This window comes from Saitoella complicata (genome assembly GCF_001661265.1).
Source record: "Saitoella complicata NRRL Y-17804 unplaced genomic scaffold SAICOscaffold_8, whole genome shotgun sequence".
Classification (NCBI taxonomy): Eukaryota; Fungi; Ascomycota; class Saitoellomycetes; order Saitoellales; family Saitoellaceae; genus Saitoella; species Saitoella complicata.
This window is the reverse complement of record NW_017566999.1, coordinates 337,150-364,460: the sequence shown is the minus strand read 5'-3', so window position 1 is coordinate 364,460 and position 27,311 is coordinate 337,150. Positions and strand designations below refer to the sequence as shown.

Sequence of the window (27,311 nt, the reverse complement as noted above, 5' to 3'; positions counted from 1 at the left end):
AATGTCGGGTCGATGCTCGCGGAAGAAGAGATGGAAGGTTGAGGGCACCGAGGCAGTACTGATGAGAGATAAGATAAGAAGGAGAGATGGCTCGATATACCTAACAACAGATCAGTTGAGCAAAATAAGGTTATCTCGGTGCGGGTGGTCCTGCAGAATCCGACCCTCTTGGGCGGCCGGCGACAACGTACCGTATACGTAAACCCGCGCGACTTCCCCATAAGAGAGCTTAGAGGAGTTCCCCGGATCATTCTTGACCTCGACACCATCCACGTCCAGGCAAGTATCAGTACTCCTGATCCCTCGATGTACCATAGAGGACAAACACCAAAACCCGCCGCTGATCTCCTCCCCGTTCCCTCACCTAAAGACATCCTCTCCCGCACTACTTCCCCAACACCTGCACGGACGTACCACCCTAAAGGCCGCCAACACAGCCGGTACTTGAAATTCAAATCTGCGATGGGGACGTTGTTGATCTTCATTGCTGTGATGGGGTTGGTGTTGTTGCTTAGTGGTGTGGAGACTGGTGGGACTGGGATTAAGCAGCAGGCGTTGAAGGATGCGTGTCCGAGTTATGGGGATTATGCGAATAGGCGTCATGGGCCTTTCAGTGAAGGTATCCTGGATCACGTTTGGGCTTCGAGTTAGTGCTTACACCGTTTGCTATACAGGTCCTTTGAAGTTGCCGTCACAGCGTCCGATTCCGGCATGTCGGACCTTCGTGTCGAAGAGCGTGGAGGAATTGGTTGCGAGTATCTCGAAGAAGATGGTCGACAAAGACCTCGCCCGTCTCTTTGAGAATTGCTTTCCGGTATGTCTGGAGTAGAGCCGAAAATGGCAATAGCCGCGAACTGACAACGTCATACAGAACACCCTCGACACCACGATTAAATATCACAACCCTAAATCCAATCCGCCACAGTCCTTTATCATCACAGGCGACATCAACGCTGAATGGCTTCGCGACTCGACGAACCAGCTCGCGCCTTATGTCTCCCTCCTCCGCTCTGATCGCGCCCTTCGCACATTGTTCGCCGGCGCTATTCATACTCAGGCTGACATGATCCGTCAGTATTCCTACTGCAACGCTTTCCACCCGCCACCTGCAGCTGGACTGAAAAGGACATACAATGATCAACACGATGTCGTGCACCCGCCATATGACCCAGCCGTGGTCTTCGAGTGCAAATGGGAACTGGATTCATTGGCCGCGTTCATTAAGCTGAGTTGGATGTATTACACGGAAACAGGAGATACCAAGTTCATGGATAAGACTTGGACGGAGGCAGTCCAGCACCTCTTTGGCGTGTTAAATCAGCAGAGTGAACCGACCTTCGACGACATGGGCCGACCGATGCGGAATGCATACACGTTCCGTCGTCAGACTACCTCCGGAACTGAGACACTTGCGTTGAGTGGTGCAGGACATCCCATCAATGGGAATACCTCGTTGATTAGGAGTGCGTTCCGTCCCTCTGATGACGCGACGATTTTCCAGTACTTCATTCCGGCGAATGCAATGATGTCTGTCGAGCTTGGCCATTTGTCGGAGATGTTGAAGAAGGCGAATCATGATGGTACGACGTGGAATTACCTCTCCTCCGAAGCGGCACGCATCTCGGCGGAGATCAGGGCGGGAATCTACGAGCTTGCCGTAATAGACCACAAGATCTTCGGAAGCGTGCTCGCATACGAGGTTGACGGCTACGGCGGTGCCCTATTAATGGACGACGCTAACATCCCCTCCCTCCTCTCTCTCCCAATGCTGGGTTTTGTGGATATGGACGATCCGATCTACCAAAACACTCGCCGCATGGTCCTCTCCTCCACCGGCAACCCATACTTCCTCGGCCGCCCCTCCCATACAATATTCAGCGGCATCGGCGGCCCCCACATCGGCACGCGCCACGCCTGGCCCATGTCCGTTATCGTCCAGATCCTCACCGAAACCAACGAAACTGAAATCGTGCGTTTATTGGAGATGTTGAAGAAGAGTACGGCGGGGTTGGGGTTGATGCATGAGAGTGTTAATGTTGAGCGATTGGGTGATTTTACGAGGCCTTGGTTTGCGTGGGTTAATGGATTGTTTGGACAGATGGTTTTGGAGTTGGTGGAGAAGAGGCCGCATTTGATTTTTGGGGATGCGGAGGCAGCTGCTGCTAGGGAGGCAGTTACGGTAGAGGAGTAGAAAGAAATGTAACTCTTCCCTCTATCAGTAGTAACGAAATATGATTATGCGTGAAGGTCATACTCAAACCAGCAAGTTTGACGCCAAGCACACCTAATCATTGTACCCCGAACGCACTCACGACGTCTATGCACGCTGCCAGAGTTCTTTGGATGCAAAAACGAACGGAAACAGCTGTTTATCATAGCGTCATCGGCGTCGACATGGCGAGATATCCCCTCATAATAGCTGTCTGAGGTGCAGTATAGCCGATATCTCATCGTGCGTATTGGCAGGGCGTGGGAACTTGGTCATCGTGGTTCAATCTCAGGCCGCCCGGACCTTTCAACATCAAAGAACATACGGGGCTTTGGCTCCTATTCCAATGTAAATGCTCGTCAGGAGGTATCCTAACTCCTGGTTGAAGTACGTGAGCATGCCCCTCTTCTTTGGTTCGCTTGGGTACATTCTCCTACCTTTCGTGGTGCTCTGTCGGCTTTATCTTCAACTGTCTGATCAAGAGGAAGTTCCTTCCTTGGTGGTCAAAGTACAACTACGTCTTGTCCGCTGGTTTGGACTCTGGGTTGGCTATTTCTACCATTGTGATTTTCTTCTGTCTGGGTTTGACTGGCGTCTCGTTAGATTGGTGGCATAACACGGCGGTGTTTGAAACTTTTGATCTGACGAAAGCTATTCTCAAGAAGGTTGCTCCTGGTTGACTTTCGGACCGACCAGCTGGTGTTGTGTTTTCTTGTCTTCGACTGTAAGTAGCGTCTGCTGGATTGGGCTTTGTGGTGACGTTTTCTTGGTCTTAGTGTTTCTACGTGATATTTATCTAAAAACAGGATATGCTTCAGATGAATATCGGTCCGTGTAATCGGTGAATGGCTTCAACGGTCATCTTAGAGCGAGTCTTCCCACGGTTCATTTGAATGAGCAAAATGATGTCCCTGTCGTGGCTTGAACACGAGACCTTCAGATATATGATGATTGAACCACTTCAGTCTGACGCTCTCCCAGCTGAGCTACAGAGACATTGTTAGAACTGCAAAGCGATATAATTGTTATATATCAAAACTGCCAACAACCTTGACTCCCGCCTGGCAGCCGCCATGACGTTTGGTTGATCCCCAGATTGCGACAGCGAACCTCGACAGCAGAGAGTGTGTATACTATTCCATTGAGATGGCTCCCCTGATTTTGGAAGCTTCGAGGAACATCCTGTATGTCTCCAGTTGACGTTTGTTCAATTGCGGCTAACGAGTGGAACAGCAACATCCTCCTGGCCGCCTTTTGGCCATCATCTCCTCTCCTTCCCCGTATCGACCACTACGCCCCTCATGAGCAGGCAGGCTTCGAGGGCTACTATACCCGTACACTACTGTCCAATAACGCCACCCTTGCTATGATCTTCTGTTGGGTTAAAAACGCCAAAGAGCGTCCCAATCTGATCCATATTTCTTACACGACGCCTGATGGCAAGGGCTGGAAGTACGAGTTCTTCCCTGATAAGATGGAGAAGATCGTTGGGGAGCAGGATGAGAAGACTGGGCTGCGCACGTTTGAGTTCAGGTGTGCCGAAGTCGGGACAATGCGCGTGACACCTACCAAGACGACTTATACGATTCGTCACCCTTCACTCACACTCGATTTGGAGGTCACCAATCGCACGCCATGGTCTTCTGACGATCCTCTTAGTGGTCCGGAAGGTCCCATTGTGCAGACCGACCGACTTTTGCCTCTGCACTGGTTTGTTTACTCTACCAAGTCAAAGGCCACATATACCATCAAGCATGGTGATGAGCAAGCGCTCTCGGGTGACAATGGCGTTGCTCACCAAGAAAAGAACTGGGGCGAGTCATTCCCCTCCGGCTGGATCTGGGCTCAAGCTTTCTCCTCACCTAAAGCTGATACGACCACCAACCCCGCAAGTCAGACAAGTATCTGCCTAGCTGGAGGCAACTTGCTCGGCATGTCCGCCTACCTAATCGGCTACCGCTCCTCCAAACTCTCCTGGACATTCCTTCCTCCGTTCTCCTTCGGCTGGCAAGACCGCGGTCCATCCTTACACGTAGATCGTTCCTCCGCGAACGGGAACTTCAATATCACAACATCCACTCCCTTCCGTTCCCTCGTCATCAAAGCACACGGACCACCCGGAACTTACATTGACCTTGCTGCACCATTATCGGATGGTCATGAGCCCGGGTTTTGTATTGAGAGTTTTGGGGGGAGGATGTGGGTGGAGGCGTGGGAGCGGGATTGGCCGTGGGGTGAGTGGAAGTTGGTTGAGAGTGGGGAGGTTGGCGAGGCAGGCACTGCGGCGGTGGAGTTCGGAGGCGCCTACTGGGCTGAGAAGGATAAGTCCAACTTGCAGAGCAACGACGACAAGGAGGACTGAACGGCTTTACAGCCGGTACAGAAGATATAAGACGAAAGAGAGAACGAGACAAATGATAGTATAAGATATCGCAGCCAGTTCAATTAGGTATAGCAAACAAACATAAATTACCACCAATATTGCCGAAACGACAGAAAACTCGAAGAAATCAAGGGTGTCCACTCCTGTCCAGAAAGTTCTATACCCATGAACCCCACCATAAACCCCAACCACCACAGATACGCCGGTTGACGACGTCTTTCGTCGTGTATACGACGCCTTCTTCTTGAGTAACGATATCGATACTGGGACTTTGAAAGCAGTTGCAAAAGAAAAACACAAACCAACACAAATAGCGTACATCATCAGAAGATCAACCATATCATAGCACCACCACAGCCAGAAGATCATTGGCCAATCTAGTCGTCCCGGTTTCCAGATCCAGTTTGAGAAACCGCCTCTGGGCTAGACTGTGAGTGTATACGTTTATGCCTCCTCAAATTCGACACAACAGAAAACTGCCTTCCACATCCCTCAAAATCACACCGGAAAGCTATATCCCCTGTTAGCCTTTATCCTTTGCATCTCGTAATGCGGATAGATACTCACGTTTCTCGCCCGTATGACTATACATATGCGTCTGCAACGAACTCGGCCTTGTGAACCCCTTCTGACAAACATGACACTTATGCTTCTTCGCCGAATTCGAACCCTGCTTCGAACTGAACGTGGTCATCATACTCTGCAATCCCGCCATTGCGGCAGCCTGAGCGCTTGTTGCGGGTGCTGCTTGGTATCCGGTTTCTTCGTCGGCGGCGGAGGAGCCGATGCTGGTCTCACTGAAGCGGCGGTCGGAAAAGGAACCGTGTCGGGATTGGTTGTGGGAGTTATCGGGGTCGAAACGGGTGGTTGAGGGGTCAAAGTCTGCGTGCATGGAGGGTGGTGAGAAGGCTTGGTTTGAGTAGGACATATGTGAGCCGTTGCCCATTGATGGGACGGGTGGTTGGGAGGACATGGCAATCATCCCTCTCGCCGAATCTAGCGTCTCTTGGAACCTATCCCGAGGCTGGATCTGGTTCTGATTCTGGTTCTGGCTCATCGGTCGGTTTTCAGCCATTGTAGGCATCGGCACACCAACGCCCATCCCCACGCCATTACCAGCACCTGGGATCCTACCCAAATCAAACATCGAGTTCTGTCTCAACCGGATATTCGACGGCGGCGCCATCGGCATTGGTGCAGAAGGAAGCGTAGGATGCGACATACGTCTATCATACAACGTCGACCCAGCGGGGGCATTCATTGGAATATTCGAGCCCGATTGACTAACACTCGCACTCATCGTCCGTGGTGATTGCTGCGGATAACTCGGAACCGTGAACGTGGGCGCCGCATGTGGTGACGCGGGTTCTTCCGGGATATTTGGGTGCTGCGTTGTCGTAGGCGTAGTGGACTGATGCATATTCATGTTGAACGACATTTGTGGTCGTGAGTATGGTGCTGCGGCTTGACGTGGGTCGTAGCGTGAGTATGAAGGTTCCGCAAAGTGCGCCGGGGAGGAAAGACGTCGACTCGCCATGTTGAAGTTGGATGGAACGCCGGGTGCGGCCTGTAGTCCGCCATTTGAGAGGCGATTGAATGTACCATGTGTAAAACTCTGGTGACGTGGTGGGGGTGCTGCGAAATCTGTGAAGCTGTTGGGGGTCTGCGCAAGGGCTGGTGACGAGGACGATATCGACGCGGAATGCATTATCTGCGTAGGCTCGTATCCCTCACCATAAAACGGGTCTTCGTGAGATCGAGGTCTGGGGAAGTTTGCCGCATCATTCGTCACAAAATCGCCATGATTGACGTTGTTGAATGAATATTGATTGAACCCATGTCCGTGTCCACCACTTGACGTCGGCGCAGAAGACATAACTTCGGGCGCATTGTGTAAGCGGGGTAACATATCAGGCAAATCGGTCTTCATCTGCATGTTCATCTGCGGTATTTGCTGAAATTGCTGCTGCTGCATTGCCTCCATAGACACCCTAGGCTGCTGTTTCGCCCATGGATCGTGCAGCTCTTGTGCCGGCATCTGGGAGAAATGATGCCCCGACGCTCCCGTAGAACGACGCGTATTAGACATCAAACCAATGGTACTCTGCATCGACAAATCCAAACCGGAACCAGAGAGCGAGACGAGTTCGTTCGGTGATTGATGACGCGGAACAGATAAAGTGTGGCGGTCTCTCCTGCAGTGCGGCAAGCCGGTGAAAGAGGATCGAGTTTCAAAGGCAACGGCGGTATCCGTATCGTCTGGGTAATAGTAATTTCGGTCAATTACCACTCAATTCTATCGAGCGCAATTGTGACCTGGGTGCGGTTCTGGTGGTCGGTCGTCGGGCAGGTGATGAACGTCGGAGCCCGGACGGATGACGATTGATGCGAGAGCGGCGTTTGGAATTGCGCCCGGCTGAACAACTGACAGGGAATTCGAGGAAGAGTGGTAAGGTGCTGGAGATTGAAAGAAGCTTGAGGGTCGTACGCGGTATATTGGGGTATATTGGGGTATTGGCGGGTGATGCCGATCCTTCGATCTGACAGGTTGATCAGAGGAGGTCTGTGTCTGGGGTCGCAGTCAGGCTGGGTCGCTGCTGCACGGCGTGCCTTGAGTTCAGTGAGCGCGAGCGTCGGACCCTATGCCGAAAGGCCGTTATGTAAATGTGGAAATTACCGTTCTGAAATGCGTCAATTGTGAGTCGATTTACGCCTTTTACACTGCTACGTATCGCTGCCGTTCGTCGCGTCCTCCCCGACGCTGTCCATGCCCCGGACACTTTAGCCGGCAAGGTCCCCTTCCTTCCGCTTGCGTGAGAGTATCTTAAGATGCCGGACCACCGGATACGAGGCACTTTCTGCTCGGACGAGTGAGGCAGTTTTGACGAGGAATGCAGCAAGCTCGTTGATCAGTCATCCTGGATACATTCCCGAAACATGAACATCAATATCCCGAGACGTCCCAGAGAAGGATAATGACCGAAAAGCCTGACTCAATTGATTAGGGCTTTGCTAATCTGATGTTGATGCTGTTCAGTCGTCATCCCGGTTTCATAGCCAATAGGGTCCTTCGAATGAAGGGTCCGCAGCATTGGCGAACTTGGATTCTTGGTTCAAGTCCACGAGGAAGCCTCTGCGGCCAAGCACACAGCCCAACCGCCTTCGTCAGGGATTTGTAGGACGAGTTTACACAAGATAAGCCGACTTAACAGCCGATTCTTCTGTAACTTCAGACTTCTGCACTTCCTCGTCGTTGGCCTCGAGAACTCTTAAACAACGTACCAACCCACTTTTACGGTCCCAATATCCCTTCAACCTCTCACAAAACCCTTTCATTCCCTGTGCGTACCCGAGCAAAAAGCCCCAGAATCGCAACGTTTAATTGAAGTTTAACGGTCGTCAAGCTGTGCGGCGCCGGGACGCATGACGAGTGACTCTACTTTGTGGCTTCAGCTTACCCCAGCTTATTGGATGAATGCAAGCCATGAACAGCAACAGGTTCTGATAGGTTTTCGGCTGCCGCGTGTACGGGGATTTTTCGGGGTGTGAAGAGTGACAGTTCTGTCCCGTCGATCCATGAGCTTCGATCCTTCGATACCTTCACGGCTGAACGAGCGAGCTGTCCTCCCTCGTAGACCCCCATAACAAGATTGCCATCCTTTCATAATCTGCGTAACTCACCCTCCATTCCCTCCTTGGTTCCCGCAGTGACACAAGCCCCAGATCTACGTACTGTGCGGCGCGCGGGTAGGGCACCCTAACACGCACACAAGCACATGGACCAGTTGACCTCCCCGAAGCTCCCTCGTCCTATATCCCTACCATCATCTTCCAGACCGAGGTCTGGACTGGACGGTTACACTTGAGTTTAAGGTCTTCGGGAGGCGTGTCATTTGATTAGCTGAGCGTAATTGTGTTAGAGATTGAGTTGACAGGTCGTCATTGCGCTCGAGTCGCTTCGTGATCGGCCTTGTTCTCGAAAGGTTTGGTACAGCAGCAGGAGCAAGTGGCAAGAGGTATCGCGATCGAGATATACGGAAAGGAAGCTCGAAACACCTGTATATCGACAAGGGCCCGGGGCAGCCTCGAGCCGCTCCTCTGACCGGACCAAAATCCGAAAATGTTCATTCCTACGCCGGATCATGTCAACATCGAGAGTGTGATCGAGCGTGCCACGGCTACGGTGGCGAAGATCAATGGCGATTACGTATTGGAGAAGAAATGGAATTTGCCGCTCGTGGCATTGTCGTATATCAGCAGTTTTCTTGGGGCGTATACAACGACGCAGTTGATGTGAGTCACCACCGTCAGCTTTGATCTGTTGATCTCGAGTTGTTCAAGGAAGTATACTGACCGGGTGATATAGGTGTCATGTTTCCTCGACGCGTGCACCACTATTATGGTTATCCCTCGCCTCCCTCACCTTCGGCGGCTGCGCAATCTGGTGCATGCACTTCGTCTCCATGCTCGCCGTCGACGTCGGTGTCGAACTAACCTACGATTTCTGGTTGACGTTGGTAAGTGCACTACTCGCCATCTCCAGTACGTTCGTGACGTTTGGGTTGGAGGGGATCATCGAGTTGTGGAATAAGAATGTGGAGAAGAGGCGTGCGAGTGGGCCTTCGGCGGGTGAATATCAGCCGTTGAATACGATGGCGGATGGAGTTGAGAGGGAGGCACAGGCGAATTCGCATGGGATTCAGTTGGAGGATTTCCCGACTGCGACTACCACGGCACCGATGTCTCTGCCTACTACGCCGCAGCGTAAATCGACCCGCGAACATCGACGAACGTCAAGCCGACCAACACTAACCCACATCCAATCAGCCCCATCAGACGGCTCAGTCCGACCACCATCAGCCGGAGCAACAACCCTCAAAGCCACCGCTGCCCAATCCGAAGAAGCCCACTTCGACCGCAACCTTTGGACACGCCGCGCATTCTCCCTTGTCTCGACCCCCCGCTCCAGTACCGATTCCGACATTGCACACGCCCGAATGTTCACCTCCGGCCAAAAGACCATGTTCTCACACCGCGAACACGAGGTACGGGGGCTTATCCTTCAAATGCCGCTTAGTCCAATCGAAGATGATGATGACTACGAGTTTTTTCGGCGTGCACAGACGGCGCAGGAGAGGAAGGGGAGTTCGGCGAGTACGGTGTCGACTGCGCATGCGTACTTCGATGGGACGCGGGTGTTGACGCCGTCTACCTCGACGTTCCGCATCCACGAGCCATGGTGGAAGCAGATCAAGCAGATTAAGCATACCGTGTGGGATTCTTTGACGCCGAGGTTGATCGTGAAGGGGATCTTGATGGGATTTACGATTTCGGGGATGCATTATACGGGGATGCGGGCGATGCGGATGGAGGGGTATATCATCTGGTCATACCCCATCGTCGCGGCGTCGATTTGCGTGGCGTGTGTGGTCTGTGCTGTTGCGGTTGTTTGGATGCCGTATGAAGGCGATGTTGGGACACAGCTTATCTTCAGTGCTGTTGCGGCGAGTGGGGTCAGTGCGATGCATTATGTCGGGATGGCCGCTGCTACGTTCGTCACGGATTTGCCGGAGGATCAACGCGATACGGGCGACTTGAAGACGTTGTTACCATTTTCTGTAGTTACGGTGTGTATGATTACCTGCTTCGCCAGTTATATTCTCCTCAGCTATTCCCTGATTCAGTCGAGAAACAAACTTGCGGAGATGATCCTGACGAAACGCAGATTGTGGAAGGTCTTGGCTGAGAAGGAAGCGGCCGAGCATGCCAACCGTGTCAAGACCGAGTTTATCTCGATTGCATCGCATGAGATTCGGACCCCGTTGCATGCTATCTCGGGGTATGTCGATTTGCTGGGACACACTGTGCTCAATCAGGAGCAGATTGAGTACATTGATCGTATCAAGGCTGGGTCGCATGCGATGCGGATCATTACGTCAAATGTGCTAGATTTCACGAAGCTTGAGAGGGGCAACGAAGAGACGGTTGCTAAGCCGGCGAATATTGATATTCGGACGTTGACGGTGAATGTCATCAAAGGATGTACTTCTCCTCTGACTTCGAACAGTGCGAGTGCCGATGTGAGTAAGCCTGTGGTGAACGTTGATCTGATCCTGTTCTTGGATGAGACATTGGTTAGGTTGCCGGAGACTATGTTCGTGGACGAGGTTTACTTGACGAGAGTGTTGATGAACCTCGTCAGCAACGGACTCAAGTTTACCACGAACGGGTATGTCCTCGTACAAGTCTCCCTGGATCCCATCGCGGATCACGACAAGCCAATCTTACAACTTACTGTCCGCGATACTGGAGCTGGTATCCCACGGGCCTTTGTGAGCACCGTTTTCGAGCCGTTCAGGCAGGTGGATACTACACTCACCTCAGGAGCTGGTGTCGGCCTGGGGTTGGCTATTTGCAAACAGTTGGTCGGCAAGATGGATGGTACGATCCACATGGAGAGCACCGAAGGCGTCGGTACGGAGTTCATTGTGCGTATTCCTGCTGGACACCGCGCTCAGAGGGGTGACAAGGTGAACTTGCGGAAGGGCATCAAGGTGGCGATCTTCTGTGGGAACGTCAAGAAGAGGGATCTCCTCAATGACATGCTTACCAGTAGTGGATGTGACGTTACTGTGGATATCGATCCCACGAAGGAGTCGTTGGTTGGTAGGCTGCTCATGATGGATCGCATTTACATGGATTCCGAATCGATTTTGGCGCACCAAGCACTGCTTAACGCCTGCACCCAGTTGCGATCGAAGCCAATCTTCGTCGCATGCCATGACACGCACGTCGGTAACTTCTCCGTCATCCAGCTCGCACAGCAGGCTGAGAAGGTGCACCTTGCACGAAGACCGCTAATGGTACACGAGTTCTTGCGATGGATGCAAGAGCCGGAGGGACAGACGAAGGAGGTCTATGTCGCTATGTCTGCTTCTGAGGGTCTTGTTGGTGGTACCGTGTGCGTGAATGGGGACGTGATGGTCGTCACCCCTCAGGATGCATCTCCCCAATCTTCGATGATCATGTCGGGCGTTGAGCGAGTACAGCCTGACTCTCAGGATGCGAATTTGACCACAAGTAGGTCGGAAGATGCCACTGAGTCTGTAAAGCCTAAGAAGACAGCGCTTGCGGAGAAAAAGACGACGATCTTGCTGGTGGAGGATAACAAGGTCAACCAACAGCTTGGACTTCGCCTGCTGAACAAGATGGCTTTTGGAGCTGAGCTTGCTGAAGATGGACAGGTCGCTTTGAACCTGATTACTGAAAATCCGTCTGCGTATGATTTAGTGCTGATGGATTCACAAATGCCTGTGATGGATGGCATCGAAGCCACTCGACGCATTCGCGAGCTGGAAGTTGCTACCGGCAGGCGACGACTACCTATCATCGCTTTGACTGCGAATGTAAGCCAAGAAAGCCGGAATGAGACCAAAGCAGCGGGTTGTGATGACTTTCTACCCAAGCCATTGACGATTGCGGTGTTGAAGGCGATGATTGAGAAACATGTTGAGAAATGAAGATGAAGAAACGAACAGATGCATAAGGCATAATACAGAGATATATCGTTATATGTGGACGAGGACTTAAGCTTGACATTGTATGGGTCATGGCGATTTGTGATTGAGGACATCGTCGAACGAGGGAAGGCGAAATTGCTTTATAGACATCTATATGATAGCAATTATTACCTAATAACTACCTGGAAGGTCTCCCGATGTCGCTCTCAATTATGTCCAGTTTCTCACGTGTGCTGCCAACGGCGTACGCGTCGAAGTCATCTGGCGGCGCGTCTCCCATACATACGCACGCAGCAGCACATCCTCGACAATAGAATAGACAAACAACGAGGCAGACAGAATGAACAGCTACACCAGCAACTACAATCCGTACCAACAGACCTCATATGGTGGCAATGCTGCGCCTGATGGAGGAGGCTTTATGCAGGGTGGCGGCTTCGGCAGCCCTGGTATGGGAGGAAGCCCTGGAAGCGGTGGACGCGTATGTTGACTCCGTCTCGTGTCTTTTGATCCTTTACTGATGCTTTGCTTGTAGACTCGATCGGCGAACACTCTTCGTCCCGTTACGATCAAGCAAATTCTCGACGCCCAACAACCCCACCCCGACGCCGACTTCCGCATCGACAATGCCGATATCGGTCAAATCACCTTCGTAGCCGCCATCCGCAACGTCTCCCTTCAATCAACAAACGTTACTTTCCGCATGGAAGACGGTACCGGTCTCCTCGAGGCGAAGCAATGGCTCGACGCCGGAGCAGAAGGCGCAGGAGGCAATAAGTTCGAGGGATGGACTGACACGTACGCGCGCGTTACTGGTCAGTTGAAGAGTTTTGGACAGAGAAGACATGTTTCTGTTTCCCATATTCGTCAGGTGACGGACATGCACGAGGTTCTCTACCATCTCCTCGAGGCGACCTCCGTGCATCTCTACTTTACCCGCGGACCACACCAGCCAACATCAGCCAACCAAGCTGCCGCTGGCGCCGGCGGCCAGCAGGCGTATGGGCACAACCCCCTGGACGCTCAGCTCGCTGGATACAACCTCTCCCCCGCTCTACGACAAATTATGGCCGTCATTCATGCGGCACCAGACACCAACGAAGGTATCCACGTCAGAAATTTGGTGCAGATGTGTCCACCTGGGTTGGTGCCTGATATGGGTGAGGCGATTGAGCAGTTGATGGGTGAGGGCTTGTTGTATACCACGATAGATGATGAGCACGTGAAGAGTACGGTGCAGACGTAGATGAGATGGTCTCCTGATCTTCATGTTGCTCAATATACCCAATCTGAAGACCTTTTACCACTCATGCGCGCGACCAACTCGCCAACTTATCCAAATACCAAACGCCACTTTCCTCCTCTTCTTTTGTCGTTCCTTCTGCTACCCGTCGAGACCACCGTGACCACCGCAAAAAGTCTTGTCCCAATCCCGCGAATAGTCCACCCACGAACGCAATTCGCACTGTTCTTAGTGTAGCTTGTTTCCCTAACCGTTGCCACAATGATAACAATCCAATTGTCGACACGGCTGCTCCTGTTGTCGCCAGGAAATCCTTTCTTCCACCTCTTACATAGTCGATCCCAGCTTCTGTGAGGACATATGTCGCGGTCCATCCAGATACACGGGCAGCAGCCTTGACACCAGCTTTAATTCCACCCAACATAACTACAAATACCAATCAGCGTCGATGCCGGATGGGTGGCAGGAACGTCCATACCCTTATAGTTCTTGGTTTTGTGATAAAAATACCATCCCTGCTGTGTCTTCGGCAGGCGATGACTGTTCTCAGCCAGATACTGCAATGCAGTCTTCTTACCGCCAGTGTACATTCCCATCAGAAACACACTCGCACCCGAGGCCATCAGGTATAGTCCTAGACGTGCTCCAAGTGGTAGAGAGAGACGTTCATGGACATAGTCAGCTCGTGTTACTGGTTGCGGGTAATTAGGAAGGGGATTCTTTGGTGCTCCAGGGTGTTGCGGACGTGTAGCTGCCATCTTCGAGGCCTGATCTACTGATGGAGGGTAATTGTCGTTTGGGGTCCCAGTCGCAGTCTTCGTTACATCCTGCAGTGCCGAGAGGGGAAACTGCGAGGGCCATCCGGGGAATACACAAACAACACGCTCAACACCAATTGCAAACCAACACCCTTGACCAACCTGACAATGGAGATCCTCTCCAACCGTCTACAAACATTCGCTCCCTCAGGTACCGGCAAGAAGAAAAAAACCGGATGGCCCCACTCCCTCCCCACCACCAAATCCATGGCTTCTGCTGGATTCTTCTTCCACCCAACATCAGCAGGTTCAGATGAAGTTCAATGTTTCCTTTGTGCAAAACCTCTGGATGGGTGGGATCCCACCGACGATCCCCTCTTCGAACACCTCTCCCACTCCCGCAAATGCGGTTGGGCACTCAACCGCATCATCCGCTCCCTCATTGAAACCTCCCGAACCCACGAATGTCTTGACCCCCAATCGCTCGAAATGCTCAAAGCCCGAAAAGAAACATTCGGAAAATGGTGGCCACATGAGGAGAAAAGAGCCTGGGTTGGGACTAGTGGAAGGATGGCTGAGGCGGGGTTTTATTTTACACCAACCGGGGAGAGTGAGGATATGGTTACTTGTGCGTATTGTGGGTTGGGTTTGGATGGGTGGGAGAGAGCTGATGACCCAGTGTATGTGGTTCCTTGCCCTATGTATGCACAGAAGGTGATACTGACTGGGAATGTAGGGCTGAACACCAACGCCGAACACCCTCATGCCCATTCTTCATAGGCTTCAACCCGACTCCATCACGCGAAGGCTCACTTGAACCTACTAAAAACAAACGACGCGCATCCTCTGTAGCGGCAGCATCGACACGCGATGATTCCGATAATGAATCCGTGATGAGCATACAATCCACTGCATCAACACGCGGCAGCAAAAAGAAGAAGCCAGCGAAAGAAAAGAAGAGCAAGACAAAGGACAAGGTGCCCGAGCTCGAAGGCACTGTTTTTCTCGAGGATGACGTCTCCTCCATCGCATCGACCACTCTCAAGACCGCGCGTCGGACCAGCTCACGGCCAAGTACCACAGCCGGAAAAAAGAGGGCGAGTGTAGCTGCGGACGACTTTGATCTTTACGAGGAAGCGAAAGTGGAGGAGCCACCACGGAAACGACGTGCAAGTTCGAGAGCAGGTTCGATCGGGCCGGAAGCGGTTAAGGGTCGGAGGCAGAGTACGGGAGGGAAAGCTGCCGTAGGAAGTGAGGAACCTGTGAGGAGTGAGAGAATTGTGGAGGAGACGGAGGACGAGGAGATGGAGCCGGAGCCGGTGAAGAGAAGACAGTCGAGTAGGGGCGTGAAAATCGCGCAGGGGGTTAGCAGTGAAGAGGTGGAGGTTGTGAGTGAGCCGGTTATCGAGGAGGAGGCCGAGCCCGAGCCCGAGAACGAACCGGAACAAAAACCAGAACCAGAGCCGGTGGTGATGAACTCAGTTCCCGCGCCAGCACCGAAGAGGAGGACGACGAGGAGCCGTGACAGTATTCTCTACGCTGGAGAGTCGGAGGGAGAACCCGTTCCTGCTCCACTTCAGGCGCCGAAAGAGAAGGAGACGAAGGCGAAGACAGCAAAGAAGGGAGGGAGTGGGAGGGCCGGGAGTATGATGAGTGTTGATGAAGAGAGTGTGGCGGTGGAAAAGGAACTTAAGAAGAAAGGTCGGGGGAAGAAGAAGAAGGAGGAAGCATCAGTGCCAGTTGTGACTCAGGGATTTGAACTTATGGTGGAAGTAGATGAGATGGAGAGGGATGAACCCGCTGCAGAACCAGAACTGGTCGTGGTGAAGGGCGAACGCGAGAGTATCTACGGACTGCAGCCAAGCATGGGCCTTGCGAGCGTCGTGGAGGAAGAGGAACCAGAAGAGGAGCCTTGGGGTGGGATCAAGATTGAGAGGGTTAGTTTGGATTTGGTGGGGATGGTGCCTGTCAGTCAGATTCCGCCGCATACCGAGGAGGCACGTGAAGAGGAGATGCATGAGGTGAAAGAGGATGAGGGACCGAATTGGGAAGTTGATGAGGCTAGTCCTGAGCAGGAGGCCGAGCTGGAGATGGAGGTGGAGGTGGGGGAAGTAATACAGGATGAGGTGGAAGTGGGGGAACAGAGTGAGATCATCATGTCACCTGCGAAGAAGAAGCGTGGAGGGAGGATTTTGGAGAGTTCGGACGCGGAAGGGACTCCGGTTAAGCACCAACAACCTCTGGGGAAGGCACCAGTTCTTGCACCGTCGACTGAGCCGGTTTCTTCGCCTACGTCGGGCGCAGAACCAAAACCAGAACCAGTGCCGCTCGTATCGCCCGTTGCTGCCCTCACCTTAACCCACATCTCACAAGATCTCATCCCCTTCCCCAAAGACGCTTCCTCAGCGCTCACACCCGCTGAACTAGATCTCACTGTCGAGGAGTGGAATCGGCGGCTTACAGAGGGTGGGGTAGAGGCGCTGGAGAGGGAGTGTGAGGAGATGGTACAGGGTCTTGAGCAGGAGGGGAAGAAGGCTGTTGAGAGGGTTAGGGAGTGGCCGTCGGTGGTTGAGGAGTAGGTGCGTACGCAAGGTGAGGGTTGGGCGCATTCGAATTAAAGTGATTCGATCTTTCCTAACTATACAATCGATATATTTCAAGGGTATAACTATTATTCACCTTTACAGCTCATCACGAATGAACGCCTTCGCTTTCTCCGTAGCATGCTCAATCTCCTCAACGACACTCGAAGCAGCACGCTCGACGAACCTGCTCGTGGGAGTCTCGATTTCCTCTCCAACAACCTTGGCAGAAGCAACTGAAGCCAAGCTCTCAATAACTCCCTGAGACGAAGTAGCCGCAGCAGCAGCAGAAGCAGCCGACCGCGAAGCCCTCTCAGCAGCATGGAAAGCACGGTCATAAGCCTCGGAGGCTCGACTAGTAGCAGCAGCGAAAGCCCCGGAAGCCTCCTCAGGCACAGCAGCAGCAGCAGAGCTAGCACTCTGGAACGCAGACGTCGCAATCCTGTCGGCCCACGAACCCGCTTCCTCCGCGTGCTGCAAAGCCTGCGAAGCAGCAGCGTACGCACCCTTGACCTTATCCGAAGCAGCGGCGGCGACGGAAGCCATGTAGTGCGCACCATCGTCAACAACCTCGGCAGCATGAGAGTACTGTACACTCAGGATAGAGCTAGCAGCAGAAGCCTGCTCGCCAACAATGCTAGTAACAGACCCCGCAAAGCCCTCCTCGGTTCCATAAATAACCTCAGAGGCCTTCGACATGACACTCTCCGTGAATGGCTGCGGCGTCCCCATCATAACCTCCGAAGCTCTCGAAACGACCTTCTCATGAAGTGCCTGAGCCTCCGGAGTTCCAAAGACCTTCTCGGACGCAACACTAGCGATACTCTCAACAGAGGCTTGAGGAGTACCATAGACAGCCTGACTCGCGACTTCGGACACACGGTGGACAGCGTTAGCGAGCTCACTCTGCGCACCATCAATGGCGGCTTGGACCTTGGGGTGGAAAACAAGTTGCTGCGCACCCTCCGCGGCAGCCAAGATTTTCGCACTGGCGTCTTGAGCTGCGGAGGCGATTGCAGAGGGTTCCATAGCAGCAGCAACGACACTCGTGAAGGACGCCGCGGCATCACCGATCGCCTCCGTTGCAACGCTCACGATGGACTGCGTGAATGCTTGCTCGGTCTCTACGGGGGCGGGTGCACCGACGACTGCCGCCTTCACTGCCTCGAAGATACTCTTGTGGCCTTTGAGGATGTCGAGGCGGTTCGCGGCGTCGGCAGCGATGGCGTTGACCTCCTTCTCGACCTGTTTCTCAAGGTTGGACCACTCGTGGCCACGGGTCATCACACCCGTCGAGATCTCCAGGAGCTTATCCTCCGTCGCACGTCCGAGTTTACGGAGCTTGTGGTACTCTGTCCAATCCTTTGCCGTGACACCGACTTCAATCTCGTACCCAAGGATGCGACCCATTTCCTCAAGAGCCCTCTGAACGAGCGTGTCAACAGTGTTGATTGTAGAATCACGGAGGGCGATAACACGAGCATTAGTCGAAGTGCGCAACTGTGGAACAGTCTGTCTCACATCCAGAGACTTGGCGTGGATAGCTTTTCCAGCCGTAGCGATCACTGCCTGTCTCGCCTCCACGTTCGTCTCCGGAATGGACTCCAACGTCTCCTCCACTGTCTCGATCTCCGCATCCACCAATCCCCTCAACTCGATAAATCTCTGCTCAGCAACTTCCTCGCAACGATCCAGACCCTCCTGAACGATCTCCATTGCGCGTTCAGCGAGGATTTCTTTCTGGTTGTCAGCCTCGGACTGCACTGTTTGTCTCCACATCTTCATCTGCTCACGCGCGATTTCGATGCTGATTTCGGGGGTCGCTTCGGGGATTTGGCTAGACAAGATTGAATCACGCTCAGTCTTGGCCGAAATCATGGCTTCGACACCCTCAGACACGTAGGAAGCGAGAGGGGTAGCGAAGGCAGACGAGGACAGACTTTCAAGGTATGAGGAAGACGCAGAAGCAGCCAACTCAGAAGCGGAGGTTTTAGCCTCCTCAACGACCTGGTCAACAACGGCCTTCTCTTGCTTGTACCGGAAGATGCGGTCGGAGATGCGGTCAAACTGCGGCTGAACGTGAGTAATGTACAAAACCTTCACACGCGGGACGATATGCAAGTTGATCCAATCCAATACAAGGTGAAACGCAGAGACGAGTCGCGGATGAACCTCCGCAAGATAGAACGCATGCGTCTTCGCAGTGACTCGCTTCACAACCGGTTCAGCGCGCCTGTAAGCGGGGAGAACATGGCTATGATAAACCACATTCGCCTTCGCACTCGCAACACGCGCCTGAGGCAAGATAACCTGATCCCTAAGCGTGGTGTAATCCGTCTTCACCCTCCTCACATACCCCGCCAAATACCTCTCATAATACGGCTCCAACCGCTGCACGAGATGCTTCTGCACCAACGGCTTAGCCCTCTCCTCAAGCTCCTTTTGGGCCATCGCGGCACCAGACAAGATTCTAGGGTGTGCAATATCCCAGTAATGCGTATGCGCTTTCTGGACAGCTGGGGCGCCGTAAGTGGAGTAGTAGTGGTGTCCCTTCTCGACGTAGGGAGCGGCCTTTTGGAGGTAAGGGTCTGTGTATGGCTGGACGTGGGATCGGTAGAGGGGTTCGGCGTAGGGGTGGATGAAGTCTCGCACGGCGGCGTAGCGGCGGCAGACTGCTGGATCTGTCGAGGAGGGATCGGTAGGGCAGCGGAAGATGATCATGTACAGGGTGTACAACGCCGTTATCCTGTAAGATTGATTAGCAATTGAAGATGCCTTCATGAAAGATCCAGCTTACCTTGTAACATACCACCCGATCCAGGCAACGAACCCAGTCCGACGCACTTTCTGAGCTTTTCTCAGCACGACGGCCTTCGCGGCATTCTTCGCATCCGAAGCGAATACAGGCAGACCACCCGAATTGCTCGAGTTATTCCTCTTACCCATCGTAGGTAATTGGCAATTGTCGATGGAATCTTGCCTGGATGTTCTTCGTGGTTCGAGTTAAGCTCAACAGGCTTGCAGGGACTTGCGCGCGTGTGACGTCTCAAGCTACACCAGCACAAGCTTAAGCTTTACGACAACCATAACAAAAAGCTTACGCACGGGTTGGAGTTCAAAATCGTCTCTTTCGAATTCATTAAGTCCATTAACGTAATCCCTAGCTATAGGGTCCTCCATGATGATCACTCCTGATTCCCTTGCTTGTTTGTCCAGTCCAATTCCTGGTTCCTTGACTGTCATGCTTCCATACTATGCTTCTTGGCTTTCTTAGCCTTCATATGCTCTTCCGTCACCTCTGCCCCAGGCGGTGGCATATTTGATGTTGTCTTTCCCCTGTTCTTCCCTCTTACGTCGTTCCGAATCGGAATCTTCAATCCTTGCCGTGCGAAAGCTTTCGTTAACTCTGTGCTTTCTGTGCTCAAACTGTCAGCATACATCCACTATCACTGCGGTGAGGAGAACTTACCAGTCATCCCGGGAAACTTCTTCGCCGAGTACACCGTAAAGACATCACTCACACCCTCCGCCACGATAGTACTCCTACTACTACCATCGAAATCTCCCGTTCCCAGGCGTACCAAAGAGAACTTGAGTCGATACCGTCCCTCCGTCCGAATACTCAAATCCGGAAACGCAAAATAAACCCCCTCGACACCACGATCATCCTCCAACAACGCCGGACTACTAACCAAACTCCCAATGAGAACTTTGACCACACTCCCCCCCGGCCCCGCACCCTTATCTTCTCTCCCACCTCGCTCCTGTCCTTGCTCCGAATCATCCTTATTTGTCAATATCAAATTCCGTTCATCCTCCCCGGTGTCACTCCACAACGTCGCATGCACCACAAAAAACGGATCACTCAACGCATCGGGATCCGTCCGTCCCGTTTGCGTACTCGTGATGATCAACTGCAGAATCGGCGGTGGATCGAGTGGTCTTCGGTCTTTTTCGCCGAAGCCACACATGCGGGCGCGGAGGGGTTGTTGTCGGACGACGAGTTGATGTACCGGGTGGTGTTGTGGATGTGGATGTGGTAGTGGTGGTGGTGGTGGTGGTGGTGGTTCGGGTATTCGGACAGGGCCTGGTACGGTTCGCGTATCCTGTTTCTGCTTCGACGTCGGAACTCCTCCGGCATCTTCTTCCCCGTCCACCGGTAATAGCAGATCCGCCATCCGCTTCTTCTTCCCCGCCAAACTGGCAGGGCTGGATGGGGCTGTTATCGTCTCCTCGTCCACCTCTGTGGAGAATGTCGATCTTGATGCTGTTGTTGCGCTGGCAGTTGTTGTGGGTGTTCGGACCGGCTGCCCGACCCAGCGAGAGTTAATTTCGGGGCTAGTAGTAGTATTGATAGTTGTATGAAATGTTCGCGGACTTGGTGGTGATACACGGTTGGTTGAAGTAGCTGGAGGAACTGTTGGTCGAGTGAACGGACTAATATCGAAGGCCAAGGATGTATGCGGTGGTTGAAGTGAGTGCTGGGTCTGTGAAGATGTCGACGCAGTCCTAGATGCTGGTGCAGTTGGCGGTGAAGTGCGTACAGTCTCTGCCGCCGAAGGCCTCGACGACGTCGGAAGTGACGGTGGTCGTGTCGATTGAGTCGATATTGGATCGACCCGTGAATCGTCTCGGCGAAGTGAGGGTCCTCGTCGGTATATGTCGGAGTCTGATCCGGATGAATGCACAGTCGGCGGAAGTGTATGTGATGTAGTCGAGCGATACGAAGTCGATGGTACAGACGGTAATGTCAGTTCAGATATCCTCGGTGTCCATCCCGCAGCCGAACGGTCCTCAGTCGAAGATCCAGTCCTTCTCGAGCTCCCGTGCGCAGTGGATGTCGATGTCGTCGAGGCAGCGGCAGGGACGGCAGCCGCAGTCGTAGGATTCAGGGTGTTTCTTATTGATGCAATTGGCGGTTCAGGATGCTGCTGCTGGTGTGGCATCTCCCTTCTCTTTTATTTCTCCGGGCGTTTTGAGTGCGTGCCGGGCGTTTGAGCGGTCTCACGGACGGAAATGGGCGGCACGTTGGAGTGTGCAGCTGAATTTGGCAACTTGATTACTCAGCAGCGCGACAAGGTGAGAGGATCTGATAAAATCATCAAGGTTCTCGTAATGGTCGAAGGAGGTTAATAGAGACGTCCGGATCGATCTGCTGGGATGGGAGATCTGCTGTGGCATCGACCTTGCAAGGCTGGGCAGGGTGGGGGTCCAACCGGTCGTTCATATCAATGCCTTCCTTCGCTCGCACGCGCACGGCCGCCGCGGTAAAACTTGGGTCCATGTGCTGCAGTCCCAGCGCAATCGTAACCTTGTACCTAGGTAAGTAGGGGATCTATAGTTACCTAGTTCGAAAACCAGTCGAGGCTTCGGATGCTACATGCTCGATCCTAACCGCGGAACGGCCGGACAATGCCTTGGTTAGCCCGGAGCTATCCTTGCGGAACGCACGATATACTACTTTCAGATGAAGGACGGTCGTTCGAGAATGAGCACGTTGTGATGCCATCGGTATCTCTTGGATGTGATAGTGGATTCTTCTCCTTCTCTCCGGCTTGGCTGGGTTTACTATTGCTATCGGCGAAGCTTATAATTATCCTTGGAGCTGGCTCGGGGACTACGGTACCAGTAGTCCTGTACTGCTGAGCAGGCCATCACGCCGAGTCATGCAGCGTAGCTACAGCCATGGTCAGAGGAACGCGTCGGGGTCGACGCGTAGGGCATTAGCCAGCCGTTCGTGTTTCCACACCTGGGCATTGCTGAAAGGATCTTGATAACCCCACTGCACCCCGCCACGCACGCGCATGAGCTGCACATGTGTTCAGGCGCATCTCGTGCCAGATCTTCGTCCGACCCAGCTGAGTACAGCCTACGACTCAGGGGAGGTCAGTCAGTACTGCGGACACCTTTCTATTCGCCCCACGCGTCATAGGACCTCACAATTGCGGAGGTATCCTGTGTTCCGTCTAACTTTTTGTTGCGTCGCATTTTCATGCAAGTTGACGCATCTGCAGCTGAGCGGTGCGCTGCATGACCAGGAAGCATGAAGTTCGCAGATTCTGATAGGTATACACAGGAAAGATGCTAAAGTTTTATTAAAATATCAAAGCCCTTACTGCGACATTTCTCCCTGTACGATTTTGGGTTGTTTGTCTTGAAAAATCGTCACTCCACAGTGGGTTATCAAGACCCTTGCTGCTCAAACAGCTGATCGATGATCCTGATTCCACGACCAATTGCAGTCAAAGAGGTCTGCCGCATCGCCACCAGATACCGTGGCCGGTCAACCGGAGACGTAACCATCTTACCCTTTACCCACAACCTTAAAGAACAGCTGCCTCGGCTGCTGACCTCAGCAATTGGCCTCGCTCGATCGATGAATATCTACGTCAGAACAGCAGAAATCTAGATAGCGCTTACCAGCTAGTATATGTGCATTTTTAGGTGTGGCCCTAGCGTGCATGCTGATGTACAGAGAGAGACAGCTGGCAGTAGAACACCTATACAACCTTCAGCGCAGCATACACCCAGCATACACTCCCTCCTTTCCATCACTTGACCTGCTTCTGCGTGGATTGTTCGAATGATACACGGTCAATTACCTAATACACCCGCCGCTACGGTCGCTGCTGGTGCGCCGGGGTTGCCTACAACTTCCGCGATCTTGTCGTATCCAAACCTCGGCGTAACGCTCATATTCGAAACGCCCTCTCCATCGACGGCGCAACCATCACTACAGCTTCACCGAGATCGATGTCGATTACACGATGAGGTACGGTTACTCATGAAGGGGCGGGAGGAGGCGATGAAGACGTTGGTTGATGATGCGCGGAAGGAGTGGGCGGTTGACGATGATGTCTTCGATCAGGCTATGGAAGTCTCTGTGGAGAATAAGAAGAAAGAGGTGAAGATGAAGGCGGTCGTGGATATCGTGAGTCCGAGCGTGATCGACGTCCTTATCAGCAAAGCGAAAGAGACGGAGGTCAAGAAGCGCCGGACGTCGTCTGCATCAACAGCCTCCTCCATCGCTCCATCAATACAAAAGGCGACTCCAAGTTCATCATCAACATCAATCGACGCACATACCTTCCCAGCGCAATCACAATCCACCGCGGCCGTCAACGTCTGTCCAACGATTAAAGCGACACCAGTCGGCATCATCAACATCAGTGAATCACCAGTAAAGAAGTTGTCATACGCGGCCGTCGCTGGCTCACCCGCAAAGCAACCTCCTCTACGTTCCGCCTCCCCTCTTCGCTCGTCCTCGCCTTCCCGCCCAGCTCCTCGCTCCCGCTCCTCCTCCCCTGCCAAGGCTGCACGGACCGAGACACCCTCACGTCCCTCGTCCACTCCGGCAGAACACAACGCTACGCCCATGCCACGAAAACTCTCCCTGACACTTCGGGACGCGAAACCTGCCACTTCAGCGATGAAAATGGCGGATTCACTGGAGCGGAGACGGTCATCGACCGACAAAGGTGCGCCGAAACGTGTAGCGTTCGCGTTGGATGCCACAGAGCACGTCGAGGCGCCGACGATCAACTCGTCCGAGGAAAGTGACGGGGAGGATGAGGAGGACGACACAGTCACCCCCACGACAGCCACCACCACGCCCCTATCTATTGTACCTCCCAAAGTCGCGGTAGATTCCGCCGCTATCGCGATACCAAACGTGAACCCACTCCCGAGGGGAAGCGTAGAGGATGACGAAGACACCGTATTCTCGGTCGATGGCGTCGATGATATCCCTGGCAGCTTCAGGGACAAATATATCCCTGACGACGAGAATGACAGTGAACCTGAATCGGGTGCCTCGACACCGAGATGGAGAGGTGCGGAGAGTAAGGGGGAGGATGACGAGGGGGTGGTTGTGGGGTCGATGTATGCTACCTCTCTCCCAATCCGAATCGCGTCGCCGAGCTTGCCTCCAGCGAGTATTATTGAGGCACCACCCGTCAACGGCGACGAAAACGAACCCATTCCGGAAGCGGAAGCCGCGGCGGCTCTGGAAGCAGACGGGGAGACGAAAAAGCCCAAGGTCGAGTTCGACGAACCGGCGAAGCTTCCTCGAAAAACGAAGGGGTTGGGAATGCGCGAGAGAGGGCGGATGTGGGAACAGGCTAGGCGGGCGGCGAGTGGGGTTGACATTGGGGGTGAGAGTGGGTTTGATGTTGGGTGGAGGAGTTTGGGCTAGTTGTCCTCATCCCCCAGTGTGTTGGGATGGCGTGCTTTTGTGTGATGTATGATTAGACGTATGGGTGGCTTTATATGGAATGGAGAGGAGAGAGTGTGATACATGGTATGGTAGGATAGGGATGGGTATTATGATTCATGGACTATGCGTGTGTTGCTGCGTTGCTTTGGGGTTGTCGCGATCGGTGCACCTTGGAAGCCGATGTTCCCCTTCTTTTTGTGGTTGTGGTTGGTGTGTGTGATGCATTGGTTGTGGGTGGTTAATTGGAGTGTACGGTATGAGTAACGAGTGTACGAGTAGTAGTAATGGCTGAGAATTTTTGATTACAGCTCACTGGAGCTCTACGACTACGACATATTCTCCTACCTCCTTGGTGGAGGGGGGTCCAGAATTAAGGTTTTTAAGGTTACGGCGTGCAGCAGCTGTCTCGGGAGCGTGCGCCTTGTGCACGGACCCATATTCAACCCTCCATACGGAGATGAACAAGTCAATCCTGCATGAAGGCCGCCGCCGAAGCTGCAAACGGTAATCCCAGCTCTGGCTGAGCGACAACGGGTTTCCACGATGTCGACGGTTTGCAACGTGCGCCCGGGGTATTGTCGTCCAATTTGGGTAATGGCAGGACAAAGACAGTCTGTTCGGCAGTGCGTACCGACGAAACGACCACGTATGCTCGAGATGGATTTGGATCATACTTTGAAACGACCATCTTTTAGAGCGGTGGAATACCATGGGTGTCCTCAGCTCACCATGGGCCCGACACGCTCGCTCAGCTGCTTTGTCCGCGGTGGCACTCTCAATCCTTGCGTTGTTATACTTGAGGAGTCATGATCGATACAATATTATCCAGAAAGATCGATCTCAACACCCACTTCTCGATCCCACTGTCACCACATCCTTTGGCCTCACGCCGGGCCATAACCCCATCCTCCCGAACGAACGAGCCGTCCAAGGACCATGGGTAGCACATCTCCCCGCATACGTCAAGACAAACCAAGAGTTCACAACCACACTGACATGTACCTACGCTGCCGAAGAAGGCTGGTGCCCCTCCTCCTACATCCTCTGGTTCCGCGGCCTAACATCTCTTGTCGTCCCCCACGATCCCCACCACATTTGCGTCCTCGACTCCCAAAACAAGACTGTCGGAATCACTTACGCCATCAAGGATCCAGGTGTCTATGAAGTCTGGGCATGGCCGGAATATGAAGATTGCGAGCGGTTCAAGGAGATGAAGTACCCGCTTTCGAATGCGCTGGTACAGGGGACGCCATATAAGATAACGGTAGAGGGTGCGGCACCGGAGGAGGGGTATGGAGTTTGTGTGGAGGATGCGCCCGAAGGAAGATGGGTTAGTACAGAGCATACTGACCGGAGCCATAAGTCGGATGCGTGGGCGAGGAGTTATCAAAATTCGCACGGACACTGGAGGAATGCGTTCATCTACCAACCGTACAGTTGCAAGAGAGCGGCAACTTCGCCAGCAACACTCGATGATCCATCGTTATCGGATGTAAAGCATGTTCTTTACATTGGTGACTTAACAACCCGAGGACCATACTGCGCACATACGTACCCCATGTTCCATGATGGGAAGATCGATGGTCCCTGTGCTTACACCCACGACTACGAATTCTGGAAAGAGTACCAGATGCAGCTGACACGATCATTTACCTGCCGTACGCCCAAGGGGAAGGACACCGCCTGGTCCCTCCTCTTTCAAGGAGAACCTGGTCGACCGGCATACCATGTCCAAGCCCTCGAGAGACTCCTCGAACACCCATTGGGTCCGCCTTCCCACGTCGTCGTCAACTTCGGCCTCTGGCAAGCCGCAAAAACCGAGCTTGAATACGCCACCTCGGTCGACGAAATGCTCGCATTCATCCACCACTACCTCCCAAACGCACATATCACTTGGCGCCTGACAACCTCTATCTTCCGTCCGGCGGGTTGCTACGACTATAACCACCTCGCACGACCTATGACGCGGATGCAATCTCATGTCGGACGCGAGATGGTTAAGACATGGAGGAAGAAAGGGATGAGGATCGTGGTGGTGGATGGGAATGGGTTGACAGATAGTAGACCTGATACGAGTGCTGATGGCAGACATTGGGTCGTGTAAGGGCCGGTAGGGACTTTGGAGGCTCAGCCAAGGATTGGAGAGGCTCAGTTGGGGATTGACGAGTGGATTTGGGATGAATGGAGGAGAGCGAATAGCAAAACTTGAGCATATCCCATATGTACCAAGCAGCAATGCGTGGAGATTAAGAAGAGTACGATACCATGCGTGATACATAACTCAAGGACAGACCGTAAACGCAACATAATGTGCCAGGAAAAAGTTATTTGATACCCAAAAAAACCGCTAAAACATATTAGATCTACTAAAATACAAAAAAGCATGAGATGAATGACCTTT

The 27,311-nt window shown here is 53.1% G+C and overlaps 11 protein-coding genes and 1 non-coding gene across 12 annotated transcripts; 7 read left to right on the top strand and 5 right to left on the bottom strand.

Moving 5' to 3' along the window:
• Nucleotides 1–306: 306 nt before the first annotated feature.
• Nucleotides 307–2,191, top strand: SAICODRAFT_6734 (uncharacterized protein; the record flags this gene model as incomplete). Its single annotated transcript, XM_019170307.1, has 3 exons — nucleotides 307–619; nucleotides 675–814; nucleotides 872–2,191. The coding sequence occupies 3 exons, from the start codon at nucleotides 307–309 to the stop codon at nucleotides 2,189–2,191; spliced, it is 1,773 nt and encodes a 590-aa protein (XP_019025066.1).
• Nucleotides 2,192–3,115: 924 nt separating this feature from the next.
• SAICODRAFT_t52 lies at nucleotides 3,116–3,205 on the bottom strand. Its single transcript has one exon. It is a non-coding gene; the product is annotated as a tRNA-Phe (tRNA).
• A 150-nt stretch (nucleotides 3,206–3,355) lies between these two features.
• On the top strand, nucleotides 3,356–4,571 carry SAICODRAFT_6733 (uncharacterized protein; the record flags this gene model as incomplete). Its single annotated transcript, XM_019170306.1, has 2 exons — nucleotides 3,356–3,393; nucleotides 3,443–4,571. 2 exons carry the CDS (start codon nucleotides 3,356–3,358, stop codon nucleotides 4,569–4,571), a joined length of 1,167 nt encoding a protein of 388 aa, XP_019025065.1.
• Nucleotides 4,572–4,680: 109 nt separating this feature from the next.
• SAICODRAFT_29892 (uncharacterized protein) lies at nucleotides 4,681–6,310 on the bottom strand. The gene is made up of 2 exons (XM_019167523.1): nucleotides 5,160–6,310; nucleotides 4,681–5,103 (listed from the first exon to the last, which is right to left on the bottom strand). Exons 1-2 carry the CDS (start codon nucleotides 6,298–6,300, stop codon nucleotides 4,970–4,972), a joined length of 1,275 nt encoding a protein of 424 aa, XP_019025064.1. The 5' UTR covers nucleotides 6,301–6,310; the 3' UTR covers nucleotides 4,681–4,969.
• A 2,157-nt stretch (nucleotides 6,311–8,467) lies between these two features.
• On the top strand, nucleotides 8,468–12,130 carry SAICODRAFT_18514 (uncharacterized protein). The gene is made up of 2 exons (XM_019165966.1): nucleotides 8,468–8,885; nucleotides 8,959–12,130. The coding sequence occupies exons 1-2, from the start codon at nucleotides 8,713–8,715 to the stop codon at nucleotides 12,110–12,112; spliced, it is 3,327 nt and encodes a 1,108-aa protein (XP_019025063.1). The 5' UTR covers nucleotides 8,468–8,712; the 3' UTR covers nucleotides 12,113–12,130.
• Nucleotides 12,131–12,452: 322 nt separating this feature from the next.
• On the top strand, nucleotides 12,453–13,358 carry SAICODRAFT_6730 (replication protein A, subunit RPA32; the record flags this gene model as incomplete). The annotated part of the gene is made up of 2 exons (XM_019170303.1): nucleotides 12,453–12,593; nucleotides 12,648–13,358. The coding sequence occupies 2 exons, from the start codon at nucleotides 12,453–12,455 to the stop codon at nucleotides 13,356–13,358; spliced, it is 852 nt and encodes a 283-aa protein (XP_019025062.1).
• A 61-nt stretch (nucleotides 13,359–13,419) lies between these two features.
• SAICODRAFT_34550 (uncharacterized protein) lies at nucleotides 13,420–14,113 on the bottom strand (the record flags this gene model as incomplete). The annotated part of the gene is made up of 2 exons (XM_019168367.1): nucleotides 13,420–13,781; nucleotides 13,834–14,113. The coding sequence occupies 2 exons, from the start codon at nucleotides 14,111–14,113 to the stop codon at nucleotides 13,420–13,422; spliced, it is 642 nt and encodes a 213-aa protein (XP_019025061.1).
• A 168-nt stretch (nucleotides 14,114–14,281) lies between these two features.
• SAICODRAFT_24718 (uncharacterized protein) lies at nucleotides 14,282–16,692 on the top strand (the record flags this gene model as incomplete). The annotated part of the gene is made up of 2 exons (XM_019166800.1): nucleotides 14,282–14,793; nucleotides 14,850–16,692. 2 exons carry the CDS (start codon nucleotides 14,282–14,284, stop codon nucleotides 16,690–16,692), a joined length of 2,355 nt encoding a protein of 784 aa, XP_019025060.1.
• A 102-nt stretch (nucleotides 16,693–16,794) lies between these two features.
• SAICODRAFT_6727 (uncharacterized protein) lies at nucleotides 16,795–19,641 on the bottom strand (the record flags this gene model as incomplete). Its single annotated transcript, XM_019170299.1, has 2 exons — nucleotides 16,795–19,441; nucleotides 19,493–19,641. The coding sequence occupies 2 exons, from the start codon at nucleotides 19,639–19,641 to the stop codon at nucleotides 16,795–16,797; spliced, it is 2,796 nt and encodes a 931-aa protein (XP_019025059.1).
• A 293-nt stretch (nucleotides 19,642–19,934) lies between these two features.
• SAICODRAFT_6726 (uncharacterized protein) lies at nucleotides 19,935–21,641 on the bottom strand (the record flags this gene model as incomplete). The annotated part of the gene is made up of 2 exons (XM_019170298.1): nucleotides 19,935–20,110; nucleotides 20,165–21,641. The coding sequence occupies 2 exons, from the start codon at nucleotides 21,639–21,641 to the stop codon at nucleotides 19,935–19,937; spliced, it is 1,653 nt and encodes a 550-aa protein (XP_019025058.1).
• A 1,342-nt stretch (nucleotides 21,642–22,983) lies between these two features.
• SAICODRAFT_219765 (uncharacterized protein) lies at nucleotides 22,984–25,054 on the top strand. The gene is made up of 2 exons (XM_019166496.1): nucleotides 22,984–23,121; nucleotides 23,177–25,054. Exon 2 carries the CDS (start codon nucleotides 23,279–23,281, stop codon nucleotides 24,887–24,889), a length of 1,611 nt encoding a protein of 536 aa, XP_019025057.1. The 5' UTR covers nucleotides 22,984–23,121; nucleotides 23,177–23,278; the 3' UTR covers nucleotides 24,890–25,054.
• A 403-nt stretch (nucleotides 25,055–25,457) lies between these two features.
• Nucleotides 25,458–27,259, top strand: SAICODRAFT_29883 (uncharacterized protein). The gene has a single exon (XM_019167522.1). The coding sequence runs from the start codon at nucleotides 25,620–25,622 to the stop codon at nucleotides 27,012–27,014; it is 1,395 nt and encodes a 464-aa protein (XP_019025056.1). The 5' UTR covers nucleotides 25,458–25,619; the 3' UTR covers nucleotides 27,015–27,259.
• The last annotated feature ends 52 nt before the right edge of the window (nucleotides 27,260–27,311 follow it).